Here is a 20,312-nt window from a genome sequence, read left to right on the forward strand (position 1 = left end):
TACCTAATATAGACACTTACATCATGTGTTGCCTTCATTATAACACTTATATAAGACTTTTGAAGTAATTTTGATAGTAGGCTAACATAACTAATATAGACACTTACATCATGTGTTGTCTTCATTATAACACTTATATAAGACTTATAAAGTCATTTTGATAGTAGGCTAATATAGACACTTACATCATGTGTTGTCTTCATTATAACACTTATATAAGACTTTTAATTTGCGACTCCAGGCAGATTTTTTTTTTTGTATTTTTGGTCCAATAATGGCTCTTTCAACGTTTTGGGTTGCCGACCCCTGACCTATAGGTGCACAATGTATCCAAAAAGTTACTTAAGTAAATGTAACAGAGTACATTTTTACGCATTACTACTGTGACACAATTCATGTGCATTGCAGCAGAACAACTACAGGGGGCGACACAAACCAGAATGAGTGGGAAGAGGACTTAAAAAAGGCTTACAAGCACTAACAAGTTAATATGTTTGAGCTTTTATTTTATTGCCAGTGCAGGGGAGAGTGCAGATGGGCTCTTCTGTCACCCTGGAATGGGCTGCTCCACTTTCTAAATAGGAAAAAAATCAAGCTTGTCTTCCAAAGAGGCGCCGAGAGTGGTGATGGCAGGGTTGCCGTGACCTTACTGGCCAAGCATGGGGCTGGATGCGGTTTTGGGAAGGTCATCCATTTTGTTAATGGTCCTGTCAAGTGACACCTGTGCTTGCCTTTCCCCTGTCTGGAGTGCTAATGAAGCGCGAGAGTGGAGGAGTCTGAGAGTCGGGGTCAATAGCCACCTTGGAGACTCTTTGCACGGCGCCACAGACGGCGTGTCGGCCAAATAGAGCGCAGACACAGACACATTATCAGCGCCCGTGCTCTAATAGAACATGGACCCACTCCTTCCGGTTCAATTAGTATCTCACTAAGATTGCCGGTGTTAGCAAAAGAAAAGAAAATGATGACAGTGACAGGTTTGAGGTTGCACCTTCCCCGGGGGGGGGGGCAGGATTTTGATGAATATTTCCCTATTAACTGCATCCCTTTGTCAGCTATGGCCTTTGTGTTGCAGGCCGATCCGTCAGAGCGAGAGGAGATCCTGGGTCAACACCTCCCCTCGAGTCATTACTCAAGTCCCAGTGACCCCCGCGAGCAGCGCCATTCCGCTGAGAAGGCACTTTTTCGGGCCTCGCAAACAGGAATCGGCAATTAAAAGCTACGGCGGTGTCAAGAAACGCAATGTCGGTGACGGAGGAGTCCTGGGAGACCATCTTACAGGACTAATAGATAGATGGATAGATAGCTAGATAAACATTTTTAATATAAAAAAAATAAATAAATAAATAAAATACTTGTATAGCGCTCTCCCTGACCACCTGAGGGCACCACAGACTGTGGATGCTTATAAAAAAGGCTTAAAAACCCTTCTTTTTTTTTTTTAAAACTTTTTTTAGATACATGCATACTAGTTCTAGCTATTTGTCTGTTCTAGTTTTTATTTTTATTTATTTTTTTAATTTTAATTTTAATTTTAATTTTTGTAATACACTGTAGTACTTTGAGTCTTGTTCACGAGTGAGGGAAGAGTGGATCGTGAGATCGACAGGCGGATCGGTGCGGCGTCTTCAGTAATGCGGACGCTGTATCGATCCGTTGTGGTGAAGAAGGAGCTGAGCCGGAAGGCAAAGCTCTCAATTTACCGGAATTTTTTTTAAGTCGATCTACGTTCCCATCCTCACCTATGGTCATGAGCTTTGGGTTATGACCGAAAGGACAAGATCACGGGTACAAGCGGCCGAAATTAGTTTCCTCCGCCGGGTGGCGGGGCTCTCCCTTAGAGATAGGGTGAGAAGCTCTGTCATCCGGGGGGAGCTCAAAGTAAAGCCGCTGCTCCTCCACATTGAGAGGAGCCAGATGAGGTGGTTCGGGCATCTGGTCAGGATGCCACCCGAACGCCTCCCTAGGGAGGTGTTTAGGGCACGTCCGACCGGTAGGAGGCCGCGGGGAAGACCCAGGACACGTTGGGAAGACTATGTCTCCCGGCTGGACTAGGAACGCCTCGGGGTCCCACAGGAAGAGCTGGACGAAGTGGCTGGGGAGAGGGAAGTCTGGGCTTCCCTGCTTAGGCTGCTGCCCCCGCGACCCGACCTCGGATAAGCGGAAGAAGATGGATGGATGATGGATGGACTTTGAGGTTGTTTACTCAATGTAAAGTGCTATTTACAAATAAAATCTATTATTATTTGTAAAAAGTACTTTCCAAAACAAGTAAAATTATCTAACCTCAATGAACCCAAAAATACCTTAAAATAAGTATATTCTCACTAATAACAAGTGCAATTTTCTTGGTAGAAAAAAAAAAAAAGAGAACTTTTTGCTCAATATGTTGAAAAATATTCTTAAATGAAGTAAATGCTAGTGCCATTATCTTGACATAATGATATGCGCTCGGCATTAAATTTCTTGAAACCAGCAAACTTATACTAAAAACTAGTTTATTGTTCTTAATGGAAAGGCAACAAGGCAACCGCTTGTTGCTCTCGGGGTCTCCCAGCCGCTCAGGCAAATCGTATTGTCTAAAAATGCATTTTTCCATGGATAACATGACATCATCGCGCCAAGTGCGTGCTCTTTCAGTCAATTAGTGAGCATATATACAGCCCGGCCCTCGGACAAATTTTTTTTTATTGTAATTTTGAAGAATTCATCTGAATGTGCATGAACTATTTCTGTTCAAAATTGTTTGAAATGTTAAATGTTTAAATATTAACTGTCAGTTTACTGTACTGTGCCAACTGTACTACTATATGAGTACGTATTTTCTATTGTTTCATTGAAAATAAAACAGCAAAGTCCATTTGGCTGTCATCTGTTTTAAATATGAGACACAATTGTGTCAAAGTCATGATTTTTTTATTTCATGCTTGAAATAAGAAATTATTACTTTAAAAAAGTAGTTTTATACTTGTGAGTGTTGATGACACAGCTTTGCAACAGTTGATATTCTAGTTTCAAGCATGTTTTACTCAATATAGGTCATCAAATCTCAGCAACAATATCTTACTGAAATCATTTAGGACCAAAACACTTAAAACAAGTAAAACACTCTAACATAAAATCTGCTTAGTGAGAAGAATGATCTTATCAGACAGAAAATAAGCAAATATCACCCTTATTTGAGATATTTCATCTTACTTAGATTTCAGTTTTTGCAGTGTGGATGTCGCAAATAGCAATTCTTTGCATCCCTTGCATGCAGGAGTGCACATGACTTCAGACGTCCTGGGGACACATTAATATGCTGAAATAACTTGGATCCCCTTCCAACTTCATGTGTGATTCATGAAATGAGTCAAAGTTTGCAAGTTTTGTTGTAAATGATGCTACGTACCGTATTTTTCAGACTATAAGTCGTAGTTTTTTTCATAGTTTGGCCGGGGGTGCGACTTATACTCAGGAGCGACTTATGTGTGAAATTATTAACACATTACTAATATTATTCATCTCATTCACGTAAGAGACTAGACGTATAAGATTTCATGGCATTTAGCGATTAGGAGTGACAGATTGTTTGGTAAACATATAGCATGTTCTATATGTTATAGTTATTTGAATGACTCTTACCATAATATGTTACGTTAACATACCAGGCACTAGAGATGCGCGGATAGGCAATTATTTCATCCGCAACCGCATCAGAAAGTCGTCAACCATCCGCCATCCACCCGATGTAACATTTGATCAGAACCGCACCCACCCGCACCCGCCCATTGTTATATATCTAATATAGACGATGCAAGGCATTAGTGAGGTTATAAAGCTTTTGCCTGTTAAAGAAAGGAGACTGATCCAATGCAGCACAGACATTCGCGTGCCACGCTGTCACGGCCCAGACGCACACCAGTGCGCAATCATATGGGAGCCGCGCTGAGCGCACCTCCAAGCGCGTCTCGCTGCCGGCGACGGCCGGGTATGGGCCCGACGCTCCAGCGCCATCCATTTTCAGGGCTAGTTGATTCGGCAGGTGGGTTGTTACACACTCCTTAGCGGGTTCCGACTTCCATGGCCACCGTCCTGCTGTCTATATCAACCAGGGTACGTGAGCCCCACCCCTTTCGTGAGCGCACTGCGCGCGGAGTGACCCCTGTTACGCGCCCCCGGCAACGGGGGTGGCGGGCAGGTAAGCTGTTTACCTGTTGCGTGTGACGCCGGCCGCGGCGAAGGCGGACGAGGCGGGGTGTCGGTGCGGTGGGCGCGGTGGTGACCCTGGAAGTGCGTCGGGCCCTTCTCGCGGATCGCCTCAGCTACGGCTCCCGGTGGGGCCCTCTCGGGGGAAGGGGCCTCGGTCCCGGACCCCGGCGAGGCGTCCCTTCTCCGCTCCGTAAAAGTGTCCATCTCTTCTTTTTTTTTTCTTCTGTTGTGGCATATGCAGCAGGTGCCTGCTCGTTTTTCGTATGTGGGTAACAACATTTAACTATGTATATATATTTCCCGCCTGAATCTATTTAAAATATAATTTTTTTTTATTTCAACCGCCCGACCCGACCCGACCCGACCCGCGGATAAAATCTAATTTTTTTTTATTTCATCCGCCCGATCCGCGGATAATCCGCGGACTCCGCGGATAATCCGCGGACTACGCGGTTATGCCCGCAAACCGCGCATCTCTACCAGGCACGTTCTCAGTTGGTTATTTATGCCTCATATAACGTACACTTATTCAGCCTGTTGGTCACTCTTCTTTAATTCTTTTAAATTTTCTTTCAAATGTCTATTCTTGGTGTTGGGTTTTATCAAATAAATTTCCCCCAAAAATGCGACTTATATATGTTTTTTTCCTTCTTTATTATGCATTTTCGGCCGGTGCGACTTATACTCCGGAGCGACTTATACTCTGAAAAATACGGTATGTACAGAATAAACCACATGATGCTCGTACATCAGTTGAGGAAAATTAGTAAATTACATAAATAACATCCTGTAACTGGATTTTGATATTACTATTTATTATATCTTCTGATAGATTAAAATGTTACACCAATAAGAGCTTTTTAAAACTCTGCCAGACTCACCTATTTGACTGATGAACATTATCACATCATTTATTTAGAAATTATAAATCACGACAAATGAAGATAGAATACTTGTCATAACGGGGAGTCGCAGCTTACTGCAAGGTTTGTTGATGCAATCGGACTGTTCCGGACAAGGCTTGCAGGTAGGAACATATTTAATTATTCAACTAACACTCAACTAAGTACAAAACAGAAAACAACCCGAAGGCAAGTGCCTATCGCACGCGGAAGCTAAGGCAAAAAACTTAGGACATGAAACAACAGACATGAAAACCTCACTAAACTGTGGCATGAAACAAATAGCATTAACTATGGAATCGGTCATGAAAACGAGCAACATGAACTATGGTATCGCATGAAACCAGCAATGACGCCAGGCCGACTGACTGGCAAAGACAGGCTTAAAGGGGAACATTATCACAATTTCAGAATGGTTAAAACCATTAAAAATCAGTTCCCAGTGGCTTATTATATTTTTCGAAGTTTTTTTTCAAAGTTTTACCCATCACGCAATATCCCTAAAAAAAGCTTCAAAGTGCCTGATTTTAACCATCGTTATAAACACCCGTCCATTTTCCTGTGACGTCACATAGTGATGCCAACACAAACAAACATGGCGGAAAGAACAGCAAGCTATAGCGACATTAGCTCGGATTCAGACTCAGATTTCAGCGGCTTAAGTGATTCAACAGATTACGAATGTATTGAAACGGATGGTTGTAGTGTGGAGGCAGGTAGCGAAAACGAAATTGAAGAAGAAACTGAAGCTATTGAGCCATATCGGTTTGAACCGTATGCAAGCGAAACCGACAAAAACGACACGACAGCCAGCGACACAGGAGAAAGCGAGGACGAATTCGGCGATCGCCTTCTAACCAACGATTGGTATGTGTTTGTTTGGCATTAAAGGAAACTAACAACTATGAACTAGGTTTACAGCATATGAAATACATTTGGCAACAACATGCACTTTGAGAGTGCAGACAGCCCCAGTTTTCATCAATTAATATATTCTGTAGACATACCCTCATCCGCTCTCTTTTCCTGAAAGCTGATCTGTCCAGTTTTGGAGTTGATGTCAGCAGGCCAGGGAAGCTAGGGTAGATAGGGGGTTTAGCTCGCTCGTCTGTGGGAACAAACTGCCGCCATTGCTTGCCGTCCTACCGAGGTCCTTTGTCCCTGAATTGCTCACACACTCCGGCAGATTCAATGGGGTTCTGGCGGCAGATTTCTTTGACTTTATCGTTGGAAATGCATCTGCTTTGAGTGTCGCAGGATATCCACACATTCTTGCCATCTCTGTCGTAGCATAGCTTTCGTCGGTAAAGTGTGCGGAACAAACGTCCAATTTCTTGCCACTTTCGCATCTTTGGGCCACTGGTGCAACTTGAATCCGTCCCTGTTCGTGTTGTCACACCCTCCGACAACACACCGACGAGGCATGATGTCTCCAAGGTACGGAAAACAGTCGAATAAACGGAAAATAACAGAGCTGATTTGACTCGGTGTTTGAGAAAATGGCGGATTGCTTCCCGATGTGACGCCACGTTGTGACGTCATTCGCTAAAATTCACCCATTTAGAGTTCGGAAATCGGTTAAAAAAATATATGGTCTTTTTTCTGCAACATCAAGGTATATATTGACGCTTACATAGGTCTGGTGATAATGTTCCCCTTTAAATAATGGTCTCTTGATTAGAGCAAGTGCGTGTCCCGAACACCAGAGGCAGGTGAAATTAATAAGTCGCCATGGAAACTAAAACAAACAAGGGTGCACAAAAACAGGAACTATGGAGTCTTAAAACTAACTGAATATAACAAAAACATGATCCAGACCACAGATCATGACAATACTATGACCAGCGACATGTAAGTGTCAACAAAAACAAATACATTATGATTTGTATGTTTTCAGGTTGTGCTCGTTCTATTTTTAAACAATCTGAAGTTGTCTTTATTTCTAAGTTATCATGCCATGATTTTACTAGTCCGGCCCACTTGGAAATAGATTTCTATGTGGACCCTGAGCTGAAATGAGTTTGACACCCTTGTATTACAACATAATGATGGATAGACCTAAAAAAAAAAAATACATACATGAGTTATTTGTAGAATATAAATAACAACTTTTTAGTGTCATGTCTGTGTAATCATGTTTTGTTTTAGTCATGTCATGTTTTGTTTTGTTATTGGACTCTTTAGTTTCTGGCTTTTCACTCCTTTGTCTTGTTTCCATAGTTACCCATTAGTTTCACCCGTTCCACGTTTGGACTCATTGTGCACTCTTGTTTGTCACCATAGCAACCCATTAGTTTTCACCATGCCCTCACGACTCACGCACCTGTCTTTAATCATGAAACTATTATTTAAGCTGTCTGGCGACATCATAACCCTGACTTTCAGCTTCTCACTGTTTACCTCTGCGCACTTCATGCCATGTCAAGTAAGTTTTTTTCTATTCATGCCACAGTTAGCGACTTTTGTTCACGTCCATAGTTTTTTGCCCACGTGCAAGTCTTTTTGTTTCGTTAGTCAAGTTTGTACTTCCGCCTTGAGCGCGCTTTTTGTTCCTTTGTTAGTGTAAAATAAATAATGTCTTCACCTTCACGCCATGTCTGGTCCAAATGTTCATTTGCACCACGGGAGAACAAACCACGCCAGAGTCCCAGTCGTGACATTTAGAGCCGTCAGTGAAGTTGGGAAATGAAGGCAATATTGACATGTGTAGTAAGAATGAGAGAAAACAAGTTCAATGCAATCATCATTTATTTAATAAAATAAGACTTTGCCCTGTTGGTTGGATAGTACAGTCATTTATCAACAGTTTTGACCTGTCAACTTTATATTTTGAACCCGAACTATTACCCGGCTTGAAAAAATATTACATCTTTGCATATTTACAAATAAAAATAATAGCAATGTTCAAGTGGACATGCACTTCTCCAAAGCCTTAAAAAAGATGACAAAAAAAAGATGCCCCCCAGGATAAAGCATTATGGTGCAAGACATTTATTTTTTAGAGTGTAGGCATTATGGTAATGTTTTTTGTATTTTTTATGTATTTGGACGGTAAAAATGCACCCCAGAGTTGAATTGCAAGCATTTGTGTGAAAAATAAATACAGACTTTCAGTTCTGGGTGAAAAACAAAACCATCATGTTCAAGCTCTGCTTATTGGTATGATTAATATCTTTAAATCTATTCTGACTCCGTGTGGTATTATAATCCATCACTTTTGCCTTCGGAGCACTAGTCCCAGTTTTGAGGCTATATAACAGGTGGTATTCCAAACGAAACCGCTCTCTAGAATCTATCTTCGGAGGGGGGGTCGCTCTGGAGAGTTCAAGCCGGTCTGCGGACGTTATTTATGACATCACTGGTATCCAAGGGCTGAAGCTGAGCCCAGTCTCTGGCTGTAGAGCGCGTAGGGGGAGTAGTAGGCTGATGAGGAGGGTAGGGATGGCATGGGAAGCCCGGGGGCTCCAGGCAGGTGGGATTTGCTGTAGGGGTGGTAGCGAGCCAGGCCTAAACCAGGGGATCCTCTGAGAGCGAAGGAGCTGGGCAGGGAGCCTGGGCTGCTGTGTGGTGGCAGATGAAGATGGCAAGAGGCTGTGGATGAAATGGAAGAAGGATAGGCTGACAAGAGCTTGCTGTCCACCATCCCTGGCAGAGCTGTGTGGGTACGCAAGTGGGCCAGCAGCTCCTCGGACGTGGAGAACCTCTTGTCGCAAGGGCCTCCCACAGACACCCAGTTGCATGCGTGGGGTAGGGACTCATTGGGGACCATGAAACCATATGTGTAGAGGGGGTGTGAGAGGGAAGGGGTGGTGCTGGAAGACAAGGCGTTGGAGTGCAAAGAGTGCAGGTGGTGTGATGGGTAGACTAGGGGGAAACCCGACTTAAGGCTGGAGGGGTCATGGACACAGGTGGAACAGTTACTTCCTCCTAAGTGATGTGCGTTGGGGTACGTCAGACAGTAAGGGTCCCGACACAAGCCCTGCATCAACGATGGCGGACTAGAACTGGGGTGTTTACTTGGAAGTCCTAACCCCAAACTAGTCTTGGTATGATCCAAAGCAAACTGCGAGGGGTAACCCGCGTAGGCTCCCACGATAGAACCGTGGTAGCCCATAGACGCCGGAGGCAATGGGAAGACGGAATGTCCTTGTTTGAAAGGGGAGACCGGGGCAATGTGCGAGGAGACCAGGTTTGCCTGAGACGAGGCCTGCGGGTCGGCCTTGCTCTCAGGCCGCGGACTGCTGGCAGAGCTGGCGTTACTGGAATTGGCGCTGGCTCGCATGTGGCTGGAGTTGGCCAAATGAGCGCCGTCCACGCTCGACTTAGTCGCATCCGAGTCTTTTTTATCAGCACCATTAATGTCTGAACAGGCTTGCTCTAAACTGGCAGGTTTGCTGTCCTGAGAGTGTGGCAGCGGCTGTGTGGAGGGGGAATGGCTCTGTCTGTGAGGCTGGTTCTGTGCGTGCGGCGCAGGGGAGCTCGGTGATTTGGAATGGGGAGGAAAAGACAAACAAGAGCCGCTGCCATTATTTAAGCTCCCATTGGCCGCTCTGAAGGGTTTTTCCGAAGTCCCCTTCGATCCTTGAACTTCTTTACGGCCGTCGCCCGACGACTTGGAGTAAGGTTTGAAGCTGGATTTGTCCTCGGAGGACTGGTGCTGCTCTCCGGGCTTGGAGGACCGGCTTGAAGAGTCCTTGTCTGCCAAACTGCCTGAGGAGAGGGAGGCCAGCTTGGAAGAGGAGGCAGGCTCCGGTTTGCCAATTTGAGAGCAGGTCTGAGCCAGCAGAGCTAAAGGACTCTTCTTGGCATCCAGCTGCAAAGAAGAAAAATCCATATTTTTTATATTGCACCATTAAACTATAGTGAGCAGTACAAAAGTATGCATGGGAACATAACGGCAGGAGACGGGAGTTAAGTTACAAGGAAAAAACTATAATGTACATATAACTAGAAGAGACCATTCCTGAAGGAATGCTCCAATGCTGAAGTTGAAGTGAAATGCTGAAAGAATGTAGTATGAATGTAAGAATAGTTTGAATGTTGGAGAGCTGACGCTGAACTGAAAAGCTAATGGGATGTAGGGTGAATGTAGAAATGGTTTGAATGTTGAAGAGTTTCAATTTCCAGGAAAATGGGAATTTAGTTTGGAACTTGGGAAAGTGTTAAGTTGAATGTCCGGGATGAGTGGAATGTGTTAATTTTGGAATGGTCTGAATAAGTTGAAAAACTTGTAAAAAATGTCCCATTCATTTCAATGGGTACTTCCTGGAAATTTGGGAAAAGCGGTTTTTTTTTTAAAATGATTAGGAGCATGAATTACCTGAATTGGTTGGTGTTGGAATGGAATTGTTGAAATAGTAAATGGTATTAGGGAATTTCGGCAAAATCGGGAATTTTTGGAAATGATTAGGAGCATGAATTACCTGAATTGGTTGGTGTTGGAATGAAATTGTTGAAATAGTAAACGGTATTAGGGAATTTCGGGAAAATCGGGAATTTATGGAAATGATTAGGAGCATGAATTACCTGAATTGGTTGGTGTTGGAATTGAAATGTTGAAAGAGTAAATGGTATTAGGGAATTTCGGTAAAATCGGGAATTTGTTTTTAACTTGGAAAAAAGGTAGTTTGAATTTCCAGAATGGTGGAATGTGTTGAAGGTGGAATGGATTGAAGAATGTGGGAATTGTGGAAGTTTGAAGAATGTCCCATTCATTTCAATGGGAATTTCAAAAAAAAAAAAATGGAATTTCGGGAAAAGCGGGAATTTTTTTGAAAATGGTAAAAAAAAAATTTAATAATCCAAATAAGTTTAAATGGTTGGTGTTGACATTTTTCAAATCGGTGGGGAAATGTTGAAGTAGTAACATATTGAATTGAAAAATGGTATTACAGATTTTCGGGAAAAGCGGGAATTGTTCCTGTTCAAAAAACAACTTTGTTTTTTGTCCTGATTAAGAGGAATGTTTTGACAGTGGAACGGTTGAGTGTTGAAAAATGTGGAAGAAGTAGTCGCCAGAAAAAAGGGTGAAAATGGGGCTTTGGAAAAGCAGGAATTCTGGAAAATCACGGAATTTTTTGGAACTTGGAAAAATGATAGTTTGAATTTCCAGAATGGTGGAATGTGTTAATGGTGGAATGGTTTGAATGGGTTGAAGGATGCGGGAATTGTGGAAGTTTGAAGAATGTTCCATTCATTTCGATGGGAATTTCAGAAAAAAATGGGAATTTCGGGAAAAGCGGGAATTGTTTTTGAAAATGGTAAGAAAAAACTTGAATGGTCCGAATGAGTTGAAATGGTTGGTGTTTTAATTTTTTTTCAAATCGGTGGAGAAATGTTGAAGTAGTAACATGTTGACTTGAGAAATGGTATTACAGAATTTCGGGAAAACCGGGAATTTTTCCTGTTTTTTGTCCTGATTAAGAGGAATGTTTTCACGGTTGAAATGCGTTGAAAAATGTGGAAGGAGCCAGAAAAAAGTGTGGAAATAGGACTTTGGAATAGCAGGAATTCTAGAAAATCCCGGAATTTTTTGGAACTTGGAAAAATGAGAGTTTGAATTTCCAGAATGGTGGAATGTGTTGAAGGAGGAATGGTTTGAAACGGTTGAAAAGGGTGGTAGTTGTGGAACTTTTAAGAATTTCCCATTGATTTCAATGGGAAATTCCCCAAAATTTGGGAATGGTAAAAGACTTGAATGGTCTGAATGAGTTGAAATGGTTGGTGTTGAATTTTTTCAAATCATTGGAGAAATGTTGAAGTAGTAACATATTGAATTGCGAAAGGGTATTACAGAATTTCAGGAAAACCAGGAATTTTTCCAGTTCAAAAAACAACTTCCTTTTTTGTCCTGATTAAGAGGAATGTTTTGACGGTGGAATGGTTGAAATGCGTTGAAAAATATGGAAGGAGTAGTCGCCAGAAAAAAGGGTGGAAATGGGGCTTTGGAAAAGCAGGAATTCTGGAAAATTCTGGAATTTAAAAAAAATGGGAAACAAGGTAGTTTAAATTTCCAAGATGGTGAATGTCTTGAAGGTGGAATGGTTTGAATCGGTTGAAAAAGGTGGTAGTTGTGGAACTTTGAAGAATTTCCCATTGATTTCAATGGGAAATTCCCCCAAATTTGGGAATGGTAAAAGACTTGAATGGTCTGAATGAGTTGAAATGGTTGGTGTTGGAATTTTTCAAATCGGTCGAGAAATGTTGAAGTAGTAACATATTTAATTGCGAAATGGTAATACAGAATTTCTGGAAAACCGGGAATTTTTCCAGTTCAAAAAACAACTTTCTTTTTTGTCCTGATTAAGAGGAATGTTTTCACGGTGGAACGGTTGAAATGCGTTGAAAAATGTGGAAGGAGTAGTCGCCAGAAAAAAGGGTGGATATAGGGCTTTGGAAAAGCAGGAATTCTGGAAAATCCTGGAATTTTTTGGAACTAAAATTATAGTTTGAATTTCCAGAATGGTGGAATGTGTTGAAGGAGGAATGGTTTGAATCGGTTGAAAAAGGTGGTAGTTGTGGGAACTTTGAAGAATTTCCCATTGATTTCAATGGGAAATTCCCCAAAATTTGGGAATGGTAAAAGACTTGAATGGTCTGAATGAGTTGAAATGGTTGGTGTTGGAATTTTTCAAATCGATCGAGAAATGTTGAAGTAGTAACATGTTGAATTGAGAAATTGTATTACGGAATTCTGGAATTTCGGGAAAACCGGGAATTGTTCCAGTTAAAAAAAAACAACTTTGTTTTTTTTCCCGTAATTAAGAGGAATGTTTTGACGGTAGAACGGTTGAAATGCGTTGAAAAATGTCAAAAAGGGTGCAAATAAGGCTTTGGAAAAGCAGGAATTCTGGAAAATCCTGGATTTTTTTTTTTTAATTGGAAAAATGATAGTTTAAATGTCAAAAAGGGTGCAAATAAGGCTTTGGGAAAGCAGGAATTCTGGAAAATCCTGGAATTTTTTTTAAATTGGAAAAATGATAGTTTAAATGTCAAAAAGGGTGCAAATGAGGCTTTGGGAAAGCAGGAATTCTGGAAAATCCTGGAATTTTTTTTAAATTGGAAAAATGATAGTTTAAATGTCAAAAAGGGTGCAAATAAGGCTTTGGGAAAGCATGAATTCTGGAAAATCCTGGAATTTTTTTTTAAATTGGAAAAATGATAGTTTAAATGTCAAAAAGGGTGCAAATAAGGCTTTGGGAAAGCAGGAATTCTGGAAAATCCTGGAATTTTTTTTAAATTGGAAAAATGATAGTTTAAATGTCAAAAAAGGGTGCAAATAAGGCTTTGGGAAAGCAGGAATTCTGGAAAATCCTGGAATTTTTTTTAAATTGGAAAAATGATAGTTTAAATGTCAAAAAGGGTGCAAATAAGGCTTTGGGAAAGCAGGAATTCTGGAAAATCCTGGAAATTTTTTTAAATTGGAAAAATGATAGTTTAAATGTCAAAAAGGGTGCAAATAAGGCTTTGGGAAAGCAGGAATTCTGGAAAATCCTGGAATTTTTTTTAAATTGGAAAAATGATCGTTTAAATGTCAAAAAGGGTGCAAATAAGGCTTTGGGAACGCAGGAATTCTGGAAAATCCTGGAATTTTTTTTTAATTGGAAAAATGATAGTTTAAATGTCAAAAAGGGTGCAAATAAGGCTTTGGGAAAGCAGGAATTCTGGAAAATCCTGGAATTTTTTTTAAATTGGAAAAATTATAGTTTAAATGTCAAAAAGGGTGCAAATAAGGCTTTGGGAAAGCAGGAATTCTGGAAAATCCTGGATTTTTTTTTAAATTGGAAAAATGATAGTTTAAATGTCAAAAAGGGTGCAAATAAGGCTTTGGGAAAGCAGGAATTCTGGAAAATCCTGGATTTTTTTTTAAATTGGAAAAATGATAGTTTAAATGTCAAAAAGGGTGCAAATAAGGCTTTGGGAAAGCAGGAATTCTGGAAAATCCTGGAATTTTTTTTAAATTGGAAAAATGATAGTTTAAATGTCAAAAAGGGTGCAAATAAGGCTTTGGGAAAGCAGGAATTCTGGAAAATCCTGGATTTTTTTTTAAATTGGAAAAATGATAGTTTAAATGTCAAAAAGGGTGCAAATAAGGCTTTGGGAAAGCAGGAATTCTGGAAAAATCCTGGAATTTTTTTTAAATTGGAAAAATGATAGTTTAAATGTCAAAAAGGGTGCAAATAAGGCTTTGGAAAAGCAGGAATTCTGGAAAATCCTTTTTTTTTTTTTAAATTGGAAAAATGATAGTTTAAATGTCAAAAAGTGTGCAAATAAGGCTTTGGAAAAGCAGGAATTCTGGAAAATCCTGGAATTTTTTTTAAATTGGAAAAATTATAGTTTAAATGTCAAAAAGTGTGCAAATAAGGCTTTGGGAAAGCAGGAATTCTGGAAAATCCTGGAATTTTTTTTTAAATTGGAAAAATTATAGTTTAAATGTCAAAAAGTGTGCAAATAAGGCTTTGGGAAAGCAGGAATTCTGGAAAATCCTGGAATTTTTTTTTGATTGGAAAAATTATAGTTTAAATGTCAAAAAGTGTGCAAATAAAGCTTTGGGAAAGCAGGAATTCTGGAAAATCCTGGAATTTTTTTTAAATTGGAAAAATGATAGTTAAAATGTCAAAAAGGGTGCAAATAAGGCTTTGGGAAAGCAGGAATTCTGGAAAATCCTGGAATTTTTTTTTTTAATTGGAAAAATGATAGTTTAAATTTCCAGAATGGTGGAATGTGTTGAAGGAGGAACGGTTTCTGAATAGGTTGAAAAATGCGGAAATAGCGGAAGTTTGGAAAAGTGGCCCCGATTCATTTTGAATGGGAAAAATCTGTGTGTGAACGGGTGAATGTGGAATTAGTGTCAAAGCGCTTTGAGTTCCTTAAAAAGGTAGAAAGGCGCTATGCAAGTACAACCCATTTACCATTTACCATTTACCAAATGTCCCGGGAAAGCTGGAATTCTGGGAAATCCGGGGATTTTTGGTATTCGATTCCCGAATAAGTTGGGTGAAAAATGTGGAAGTACGTAGCGCGCGGCAAAATCCGGAGAAGAAGGATAAAAAGTTGGAGCATTCACACTATAAGAATAATAAATAGATGCATTTTGGTGTGAATGTTTTGGAGCATTCACACAATGATATTGGTATGACATGTAATACTATTAATTATGAGTCACTTTGCAGTTAATTACGCATGCATACCTGTCTTACAGATAATATGTTTTTATTTTGAAAAATTTGGGTGAGGTTTTTACAAAAGGTCGAACTTTTTTTTATTTTATTTTTTTATTTTTTATTAATGTCTCACCTCGATGCTGACTGGAGCGGACTGGAGAGGTTGGAGGTACTCCGGGTGGAGCAAATGGCCGCTGTGCGCCGTCAACATCTTGACAATCCTGACCGGGAGTCTTTTGTCCTGGCGCGACGGCTCGAACGGGCAGGGACAACAAGACTCGGGGCTCGGACTCTGCGCTCCGGTTCGGCGGGGACCGGGGACACCGCCGCGGGCGTCACGATCCGGGGACTCGCTGCGTAAAAACCTGAAGCCGCCGGTGAGATCTCTCATCGGGGGATCCAGAAGTGCGGAAGGAAGAACTTGTGGAATATACAAACAAATTATTTATAAGAAGAAAAAAAAGAAAAAAAAAAGGAAATGTACGTTAATCCAAAATATGGCTGGTGCGCAATGCGGAACCACGTAATATTTATAGGGAAATGCGCGGCATCCTTTAACAAGGTGATAATTTTAACATAATCCTGGATCCGGGGTTAAAAAAGAAAAGCCACCATGTCTATAAAGAAGAATATTCCCGAAAAAGGAAAGAACGACGACGTGCTCCGGTGTGCGCTTCTCCGTCCGAACTGCTGCGGATGTCCGCTCTCCCTCACGTCTTGCTCGGCTGCGGGATGGGCGGGGAGGCTCTTTCTCAGGGAGCAGCTCTCGTCCAATCAGAAGAGGGGTATCGCACAAAAAGGGGGCGCGGCCACAGGAGGAGGCGTGGTTAACCTCATGGCCTCTTCCTTATGTATGTGTGATCTCATCATTCACACAGTAATCTCTGTACTATACAGCAGTGGTTCCCAACCACCGGGTAGCGACCCGGTACCGGTCCGTGGATCGATTGGTACCGGGCCGCAGAAGAAAATTTTTATTTTTATTTTTTATTTTTTCTAATTTATAAAATCAACATAAAAAACACAAGATAGTACTTTATTGATGGTTTGGTACCGGGCCGCACAAGAATACATTTTTGTTTTTTATGTTTTTTGTTTTCTAATTTATTAAATCAACATAAAAAACAAAAGGTAGTACTTTATTGATCGATTGGTACCGACCGGGCCGCACAAAAAACATTTATTTTTTATTTTTTCAAATTTTATTAAATCAACATAAAACACACAAGATAGTACTTTATTGATCGATTGGTACCGGGCCGCACAAGAATAAAAATTTTTATTTTATTTTATTTTTCTAATTTATTAAATCAACATAAAAAACACAAGATAGTACTTTATTGATCGATTGGTACCGGGCCGCACAAGAATACATTTTTTTAAATTTTTAATTTTTTCTAATTTATTAAATCAACATAAAAAACACAAGATAGTACTTTATTGATCGATTGGTACCGGGCCGCACAAGAAAAACATTTTTATTTATTTTTATTTTTTCCAATTTATTAAATCAACATAAAAAACACAAGATAGTACTTTATTGATCGATTGGTACCGGGCCGCACAAGAATACATTTTTTATTTTTTTTTCTAATTTATTAAATCAACATAAAAAACACAAGATAGTACTTTATTGATCGATTGGTACCGGGCCGCACAAGAATACATTTTTATTTATTTTTTATTATTTCTAATTTATTAAATCAACATAAAAAACACAAGATAGTACTTTATTGATCGATTGGTACCGGGCCGCACAAGAATAAATTTTTTTAAATTTTTAATTTTTTCTAATTTATTAAATCAACATAAAAAACACAAGATAGTACTTTATTGATCGATTGGTACCGGGCCGCACAAGAAAAACATTTTTATTTATTTTTATTTTTTCCAATTTATTAAATCAACATAAAAAACACAAGATAGTACTTTATTGATCGATTGGTACCGGGCCGCACAAGAATACATTTTTTATTTTTTTTTCTAATTTATTAAATCAACATAAAAAACACAAGATAGTACTTTATTGATCGATTGGTACCGGGCCGCACAAGAATACATTTTTATTTATTTTTTGTTATTTCTAATTTATTAAATCAACATAAAAAACACAAGATAGTACTTTATTGATCGATTGGTACCGGGCCGCACAAGAAAAACAATTTTTTAATTTTTAATTTTTTCTAATTTATTAAATCAACATAAAAAACACAAGATAGTACTTTATTGATCGATTGGTACCGGGCCGCACAAGAATAAATTTTTATTTATTTTTATTTTTTTCTAATTTATTAAATCAACATAAAAAACACAAGATAGTACTTTATTGATCGATTGGTACCGGGCCGCACAAGAAAAACAATTTTTTTTTTTTTTTTTTTTTCTGATTTATTAAATCAACATAAAAAACACAAGATAGTACTTTATTGATCGATTGGTACCGGGCCGCACAAGAATACATTTTTTATTTTTTTTTCCAATTTATTAAATCAACATAAAAAACACAAGATAGTACTTTATTGATCGATTGGTACCGGGCCGCACAAGAATACATTTTTTTTTTTTTTTCCCAATTTATTAAATCAACATAAAAAACACAAGATAGTACTTTATTGATCGATTGGTACCGGGCCGCACAAGAAAAACATTTTTTTTTTTTTTTTTTCTAATTTATTAAATCAACATAAAAAAACACAAGATAGTACTTTATTGATCGATTGGTACCGGGCCGCACAAGAAAAACAATTTTTTTTATTTTTTCTAATTTATTAAATCAACATAAAAAACACAAAATAGTACTTTAATGATCGATTGGTACCGGGCCGCACAAGAATACATTTTTATTTATTTTTTATTATTTCTAATTTATTAAATCAACATAAAAAACACAAGATAGTACTTTATTGATCGATTGGTACCGGGCCGCACAAGAAAAACAATTTTTTAATTTTTAATTTTTTCTAATTTATTAAATCAACATAAAAAACACAAGATAGTACTTTATTGATCGATTGGTACCGGGCCGCACAAGAATACATTTTTATTTATTTTCATTTTTTTTCTAATTCATTAAATCAACATAAAAAACACAAGATAGTACTTTATTGATCGATTGGTACCGGGCCGGAGAAGAAAAACAATTGTTTTATTTTTTCTTTTTTCTGATTAATTAAATCAACATAAAAAACACAAGATAGTACTTTATTGATCGATTGGTACCGGGCCGCACAAGAATAAATTTTTTTTCATTTTTAATTTTTTCTAATTTATTAAATCAACATAAAAAACACAAGATAGTACTTTATTGATCGATTGGTACCGGGCCGCACAAGAATACATTTTTTTTAATTTTTAATTTTTTCTAATTTATTAAATCAACATAAAAAACACAAGATAGTACTTTATTGATCGATTGGTACCGGGCCGCACAAGAAAAACAATTTTTTAATTTTAATTTTTTTTATAATTTATTAAATCAACATAAAAAACACAAGATAGTACTTTATTGATCGATTGGTACCGGGCCGCACAAGAATACATTTTTATTTCTTTTTTATTATTTCTAATTTATTAAATCAACATAAAAAACACAAGATAGTACTTTATTGATCGATTGGTACCGGGCCGCACAAGAAAAACAATTGTTTTATTTTTTATTTTTTCTGATTTATTAAATCAACATAAAAACACAAGATAGTACTTTACTGATCGATTGGTACCGGGCCGCACAAGAACACATTTTTTATTTTTTATTTTTTATTTTTTCTAATTTATTAAATCAACATAAAAAACACAAGATAGTACTTTATTGATCGATTGGTACCGGGCCGCACAAAAAAATCTTTATTTTTTATTTTTTATTTTTTCTAATTTGTTAAATCAACATATAAAGCACAAGATAGTACTTTATTGATCGATTGGTACCGGGCCGCACAAGAAAAACAATTTTTTAATTTTTAATTTTTTCTAATTTATAAAATCAACATAAAAAACACAAGATAGTACTTTATTGATCGATTGGTACCGGGCCGCACAAGAAAAACATTTTTTTTATTTTTTATTTTTTCTGATTTATTAAATCAACATAAAAAACACAAGATAGTACTTTATTGATCAATTGGTACCGGGCCGCACAAGAATACATTTTTTATTTTTTCTAATTTATTAAATCAACATAAAAAACACAAGATAGTACTTTATTGATCGATTGGTACCGGGCCGCACAAGAAAAACAATTTTTTTTATTTTTTCTAATTTATTAAATCAACATAAAAAACACAAGATAGTACTTTATTGATTGAGTTCCCTCCCTTACAATTAGTACACCAACCCAAAAAACCTCCCTCCCCCATCTACACTCATTTACACTCATTCACACAAAAGGGTTGTTTCTTTCTGTTATTAATATTTGTGGCTCTTATATTATATATACGCATATACATATATTTGCAGCCCTTTGAGACACTTGTGATTTAGGGCTATATAAATAAACATTGATTGATTGATTGATATATCAATATAGATCAATATACAGTCTGCAGGGATACAGTCCGTAAGCACACAAGGTGAGTGCCCCTAAGAAAAGGCATTGAAGCTTAGGGATGGCTTTGCAGAACGAAACTAAAACCTAACTCGCTACAAAGTCAACAAAAACAGAATGCTGGACAACAGCAAAGACTTACTGTGGAGCCAAGACGGCGTCCACAAAGTACATCCGAACATGACATGTCGATCAAACTAAACTAATCAATCAAACTAAAACCTAACTTGCTACAAAGTAAACACAAAGAGAATGTTGGACGACAGCAAAGACTTACTGTGGAGCCAAGACGGCGTCCACAAAGTACATCCGAACATGACATGTCGATCAAACTAAACTAATCAATCAAACTAAAACCTAACTCGCTACAAAGTAAATACAAACAGAATGTTGGACGACAGCAAAGACTTACTGTGGAGCCAAGACGGCGTCCACAAAGTACATGCGAACATGACATGACAAACAAACTAAACTAATCAATTAAACTAAAACCTAACTCTCTACGGAGTAAAC

At 38.6% G+C, this 20,312-nt stretch overlaps 1 protein-coding gene across 1 annotated transcript; it reads right to left on the reverse strand.

Annotated features, from left to right (window-relative positions):
• Positions 1-8,107: 8,107 nt before the first annotated feature.
• Positions 8,108-15,962, reverse strand: LOC133623037 (zinc finger protein 703-like). The gene is made up of 2 exons (XM_061985953.2): positions 15,393-15,962; positions 8,108-9,909 (listed from the first exon to the last, which is right to left on the reverse strand). The coding sequence occupies exons 1-2, from the start codon at positions 15,648-15,650 to the stop codon at positions 8,452-8,454; spliced, it is 1,716 nt and encodes a 571-aa protein (XP_061841937.1). The 5' UTR covers positions 15,651-15,962; the 3' UTR covers positions 8,108-8,451.
• Between the last annotated feature and the right edge of the window lie 4,350 nt (positions 15,963-20,312).

The sequence above is a fragment of the Nerophis lumbriciformis genome, linkage group LG12 (genome assembly GCF_033978685.3).
Source record: "Nerophis lumbriciformis linkage group LG12, RoL_Nlum_v2.1, whole genome shotgun sequence".
Taxonomy (NCBI): Eukaryota; Metazoa; Chordata; class Actinopteri; order Syngnathiformes; family Syngnathidae; genus Nerophis; species Nerophis lumbriciformis.

Coding starts and splice junctions, on each gene's coding strand:
- LOC133623037 (XM_061985953.2), bottom strand. CDS start 15,650: ATGAGAGATCTCACCGGCGGCTTCAGGTTTTTACGCAGCGAGTCCCCG. Junction 9,910..15,392: donor CCGCTCCAGTCAGCATCGAG/GTGAGACATTAA, acceptor TCTTCTTTGCAG/CTGGATGCCAAGAAGAGTCC.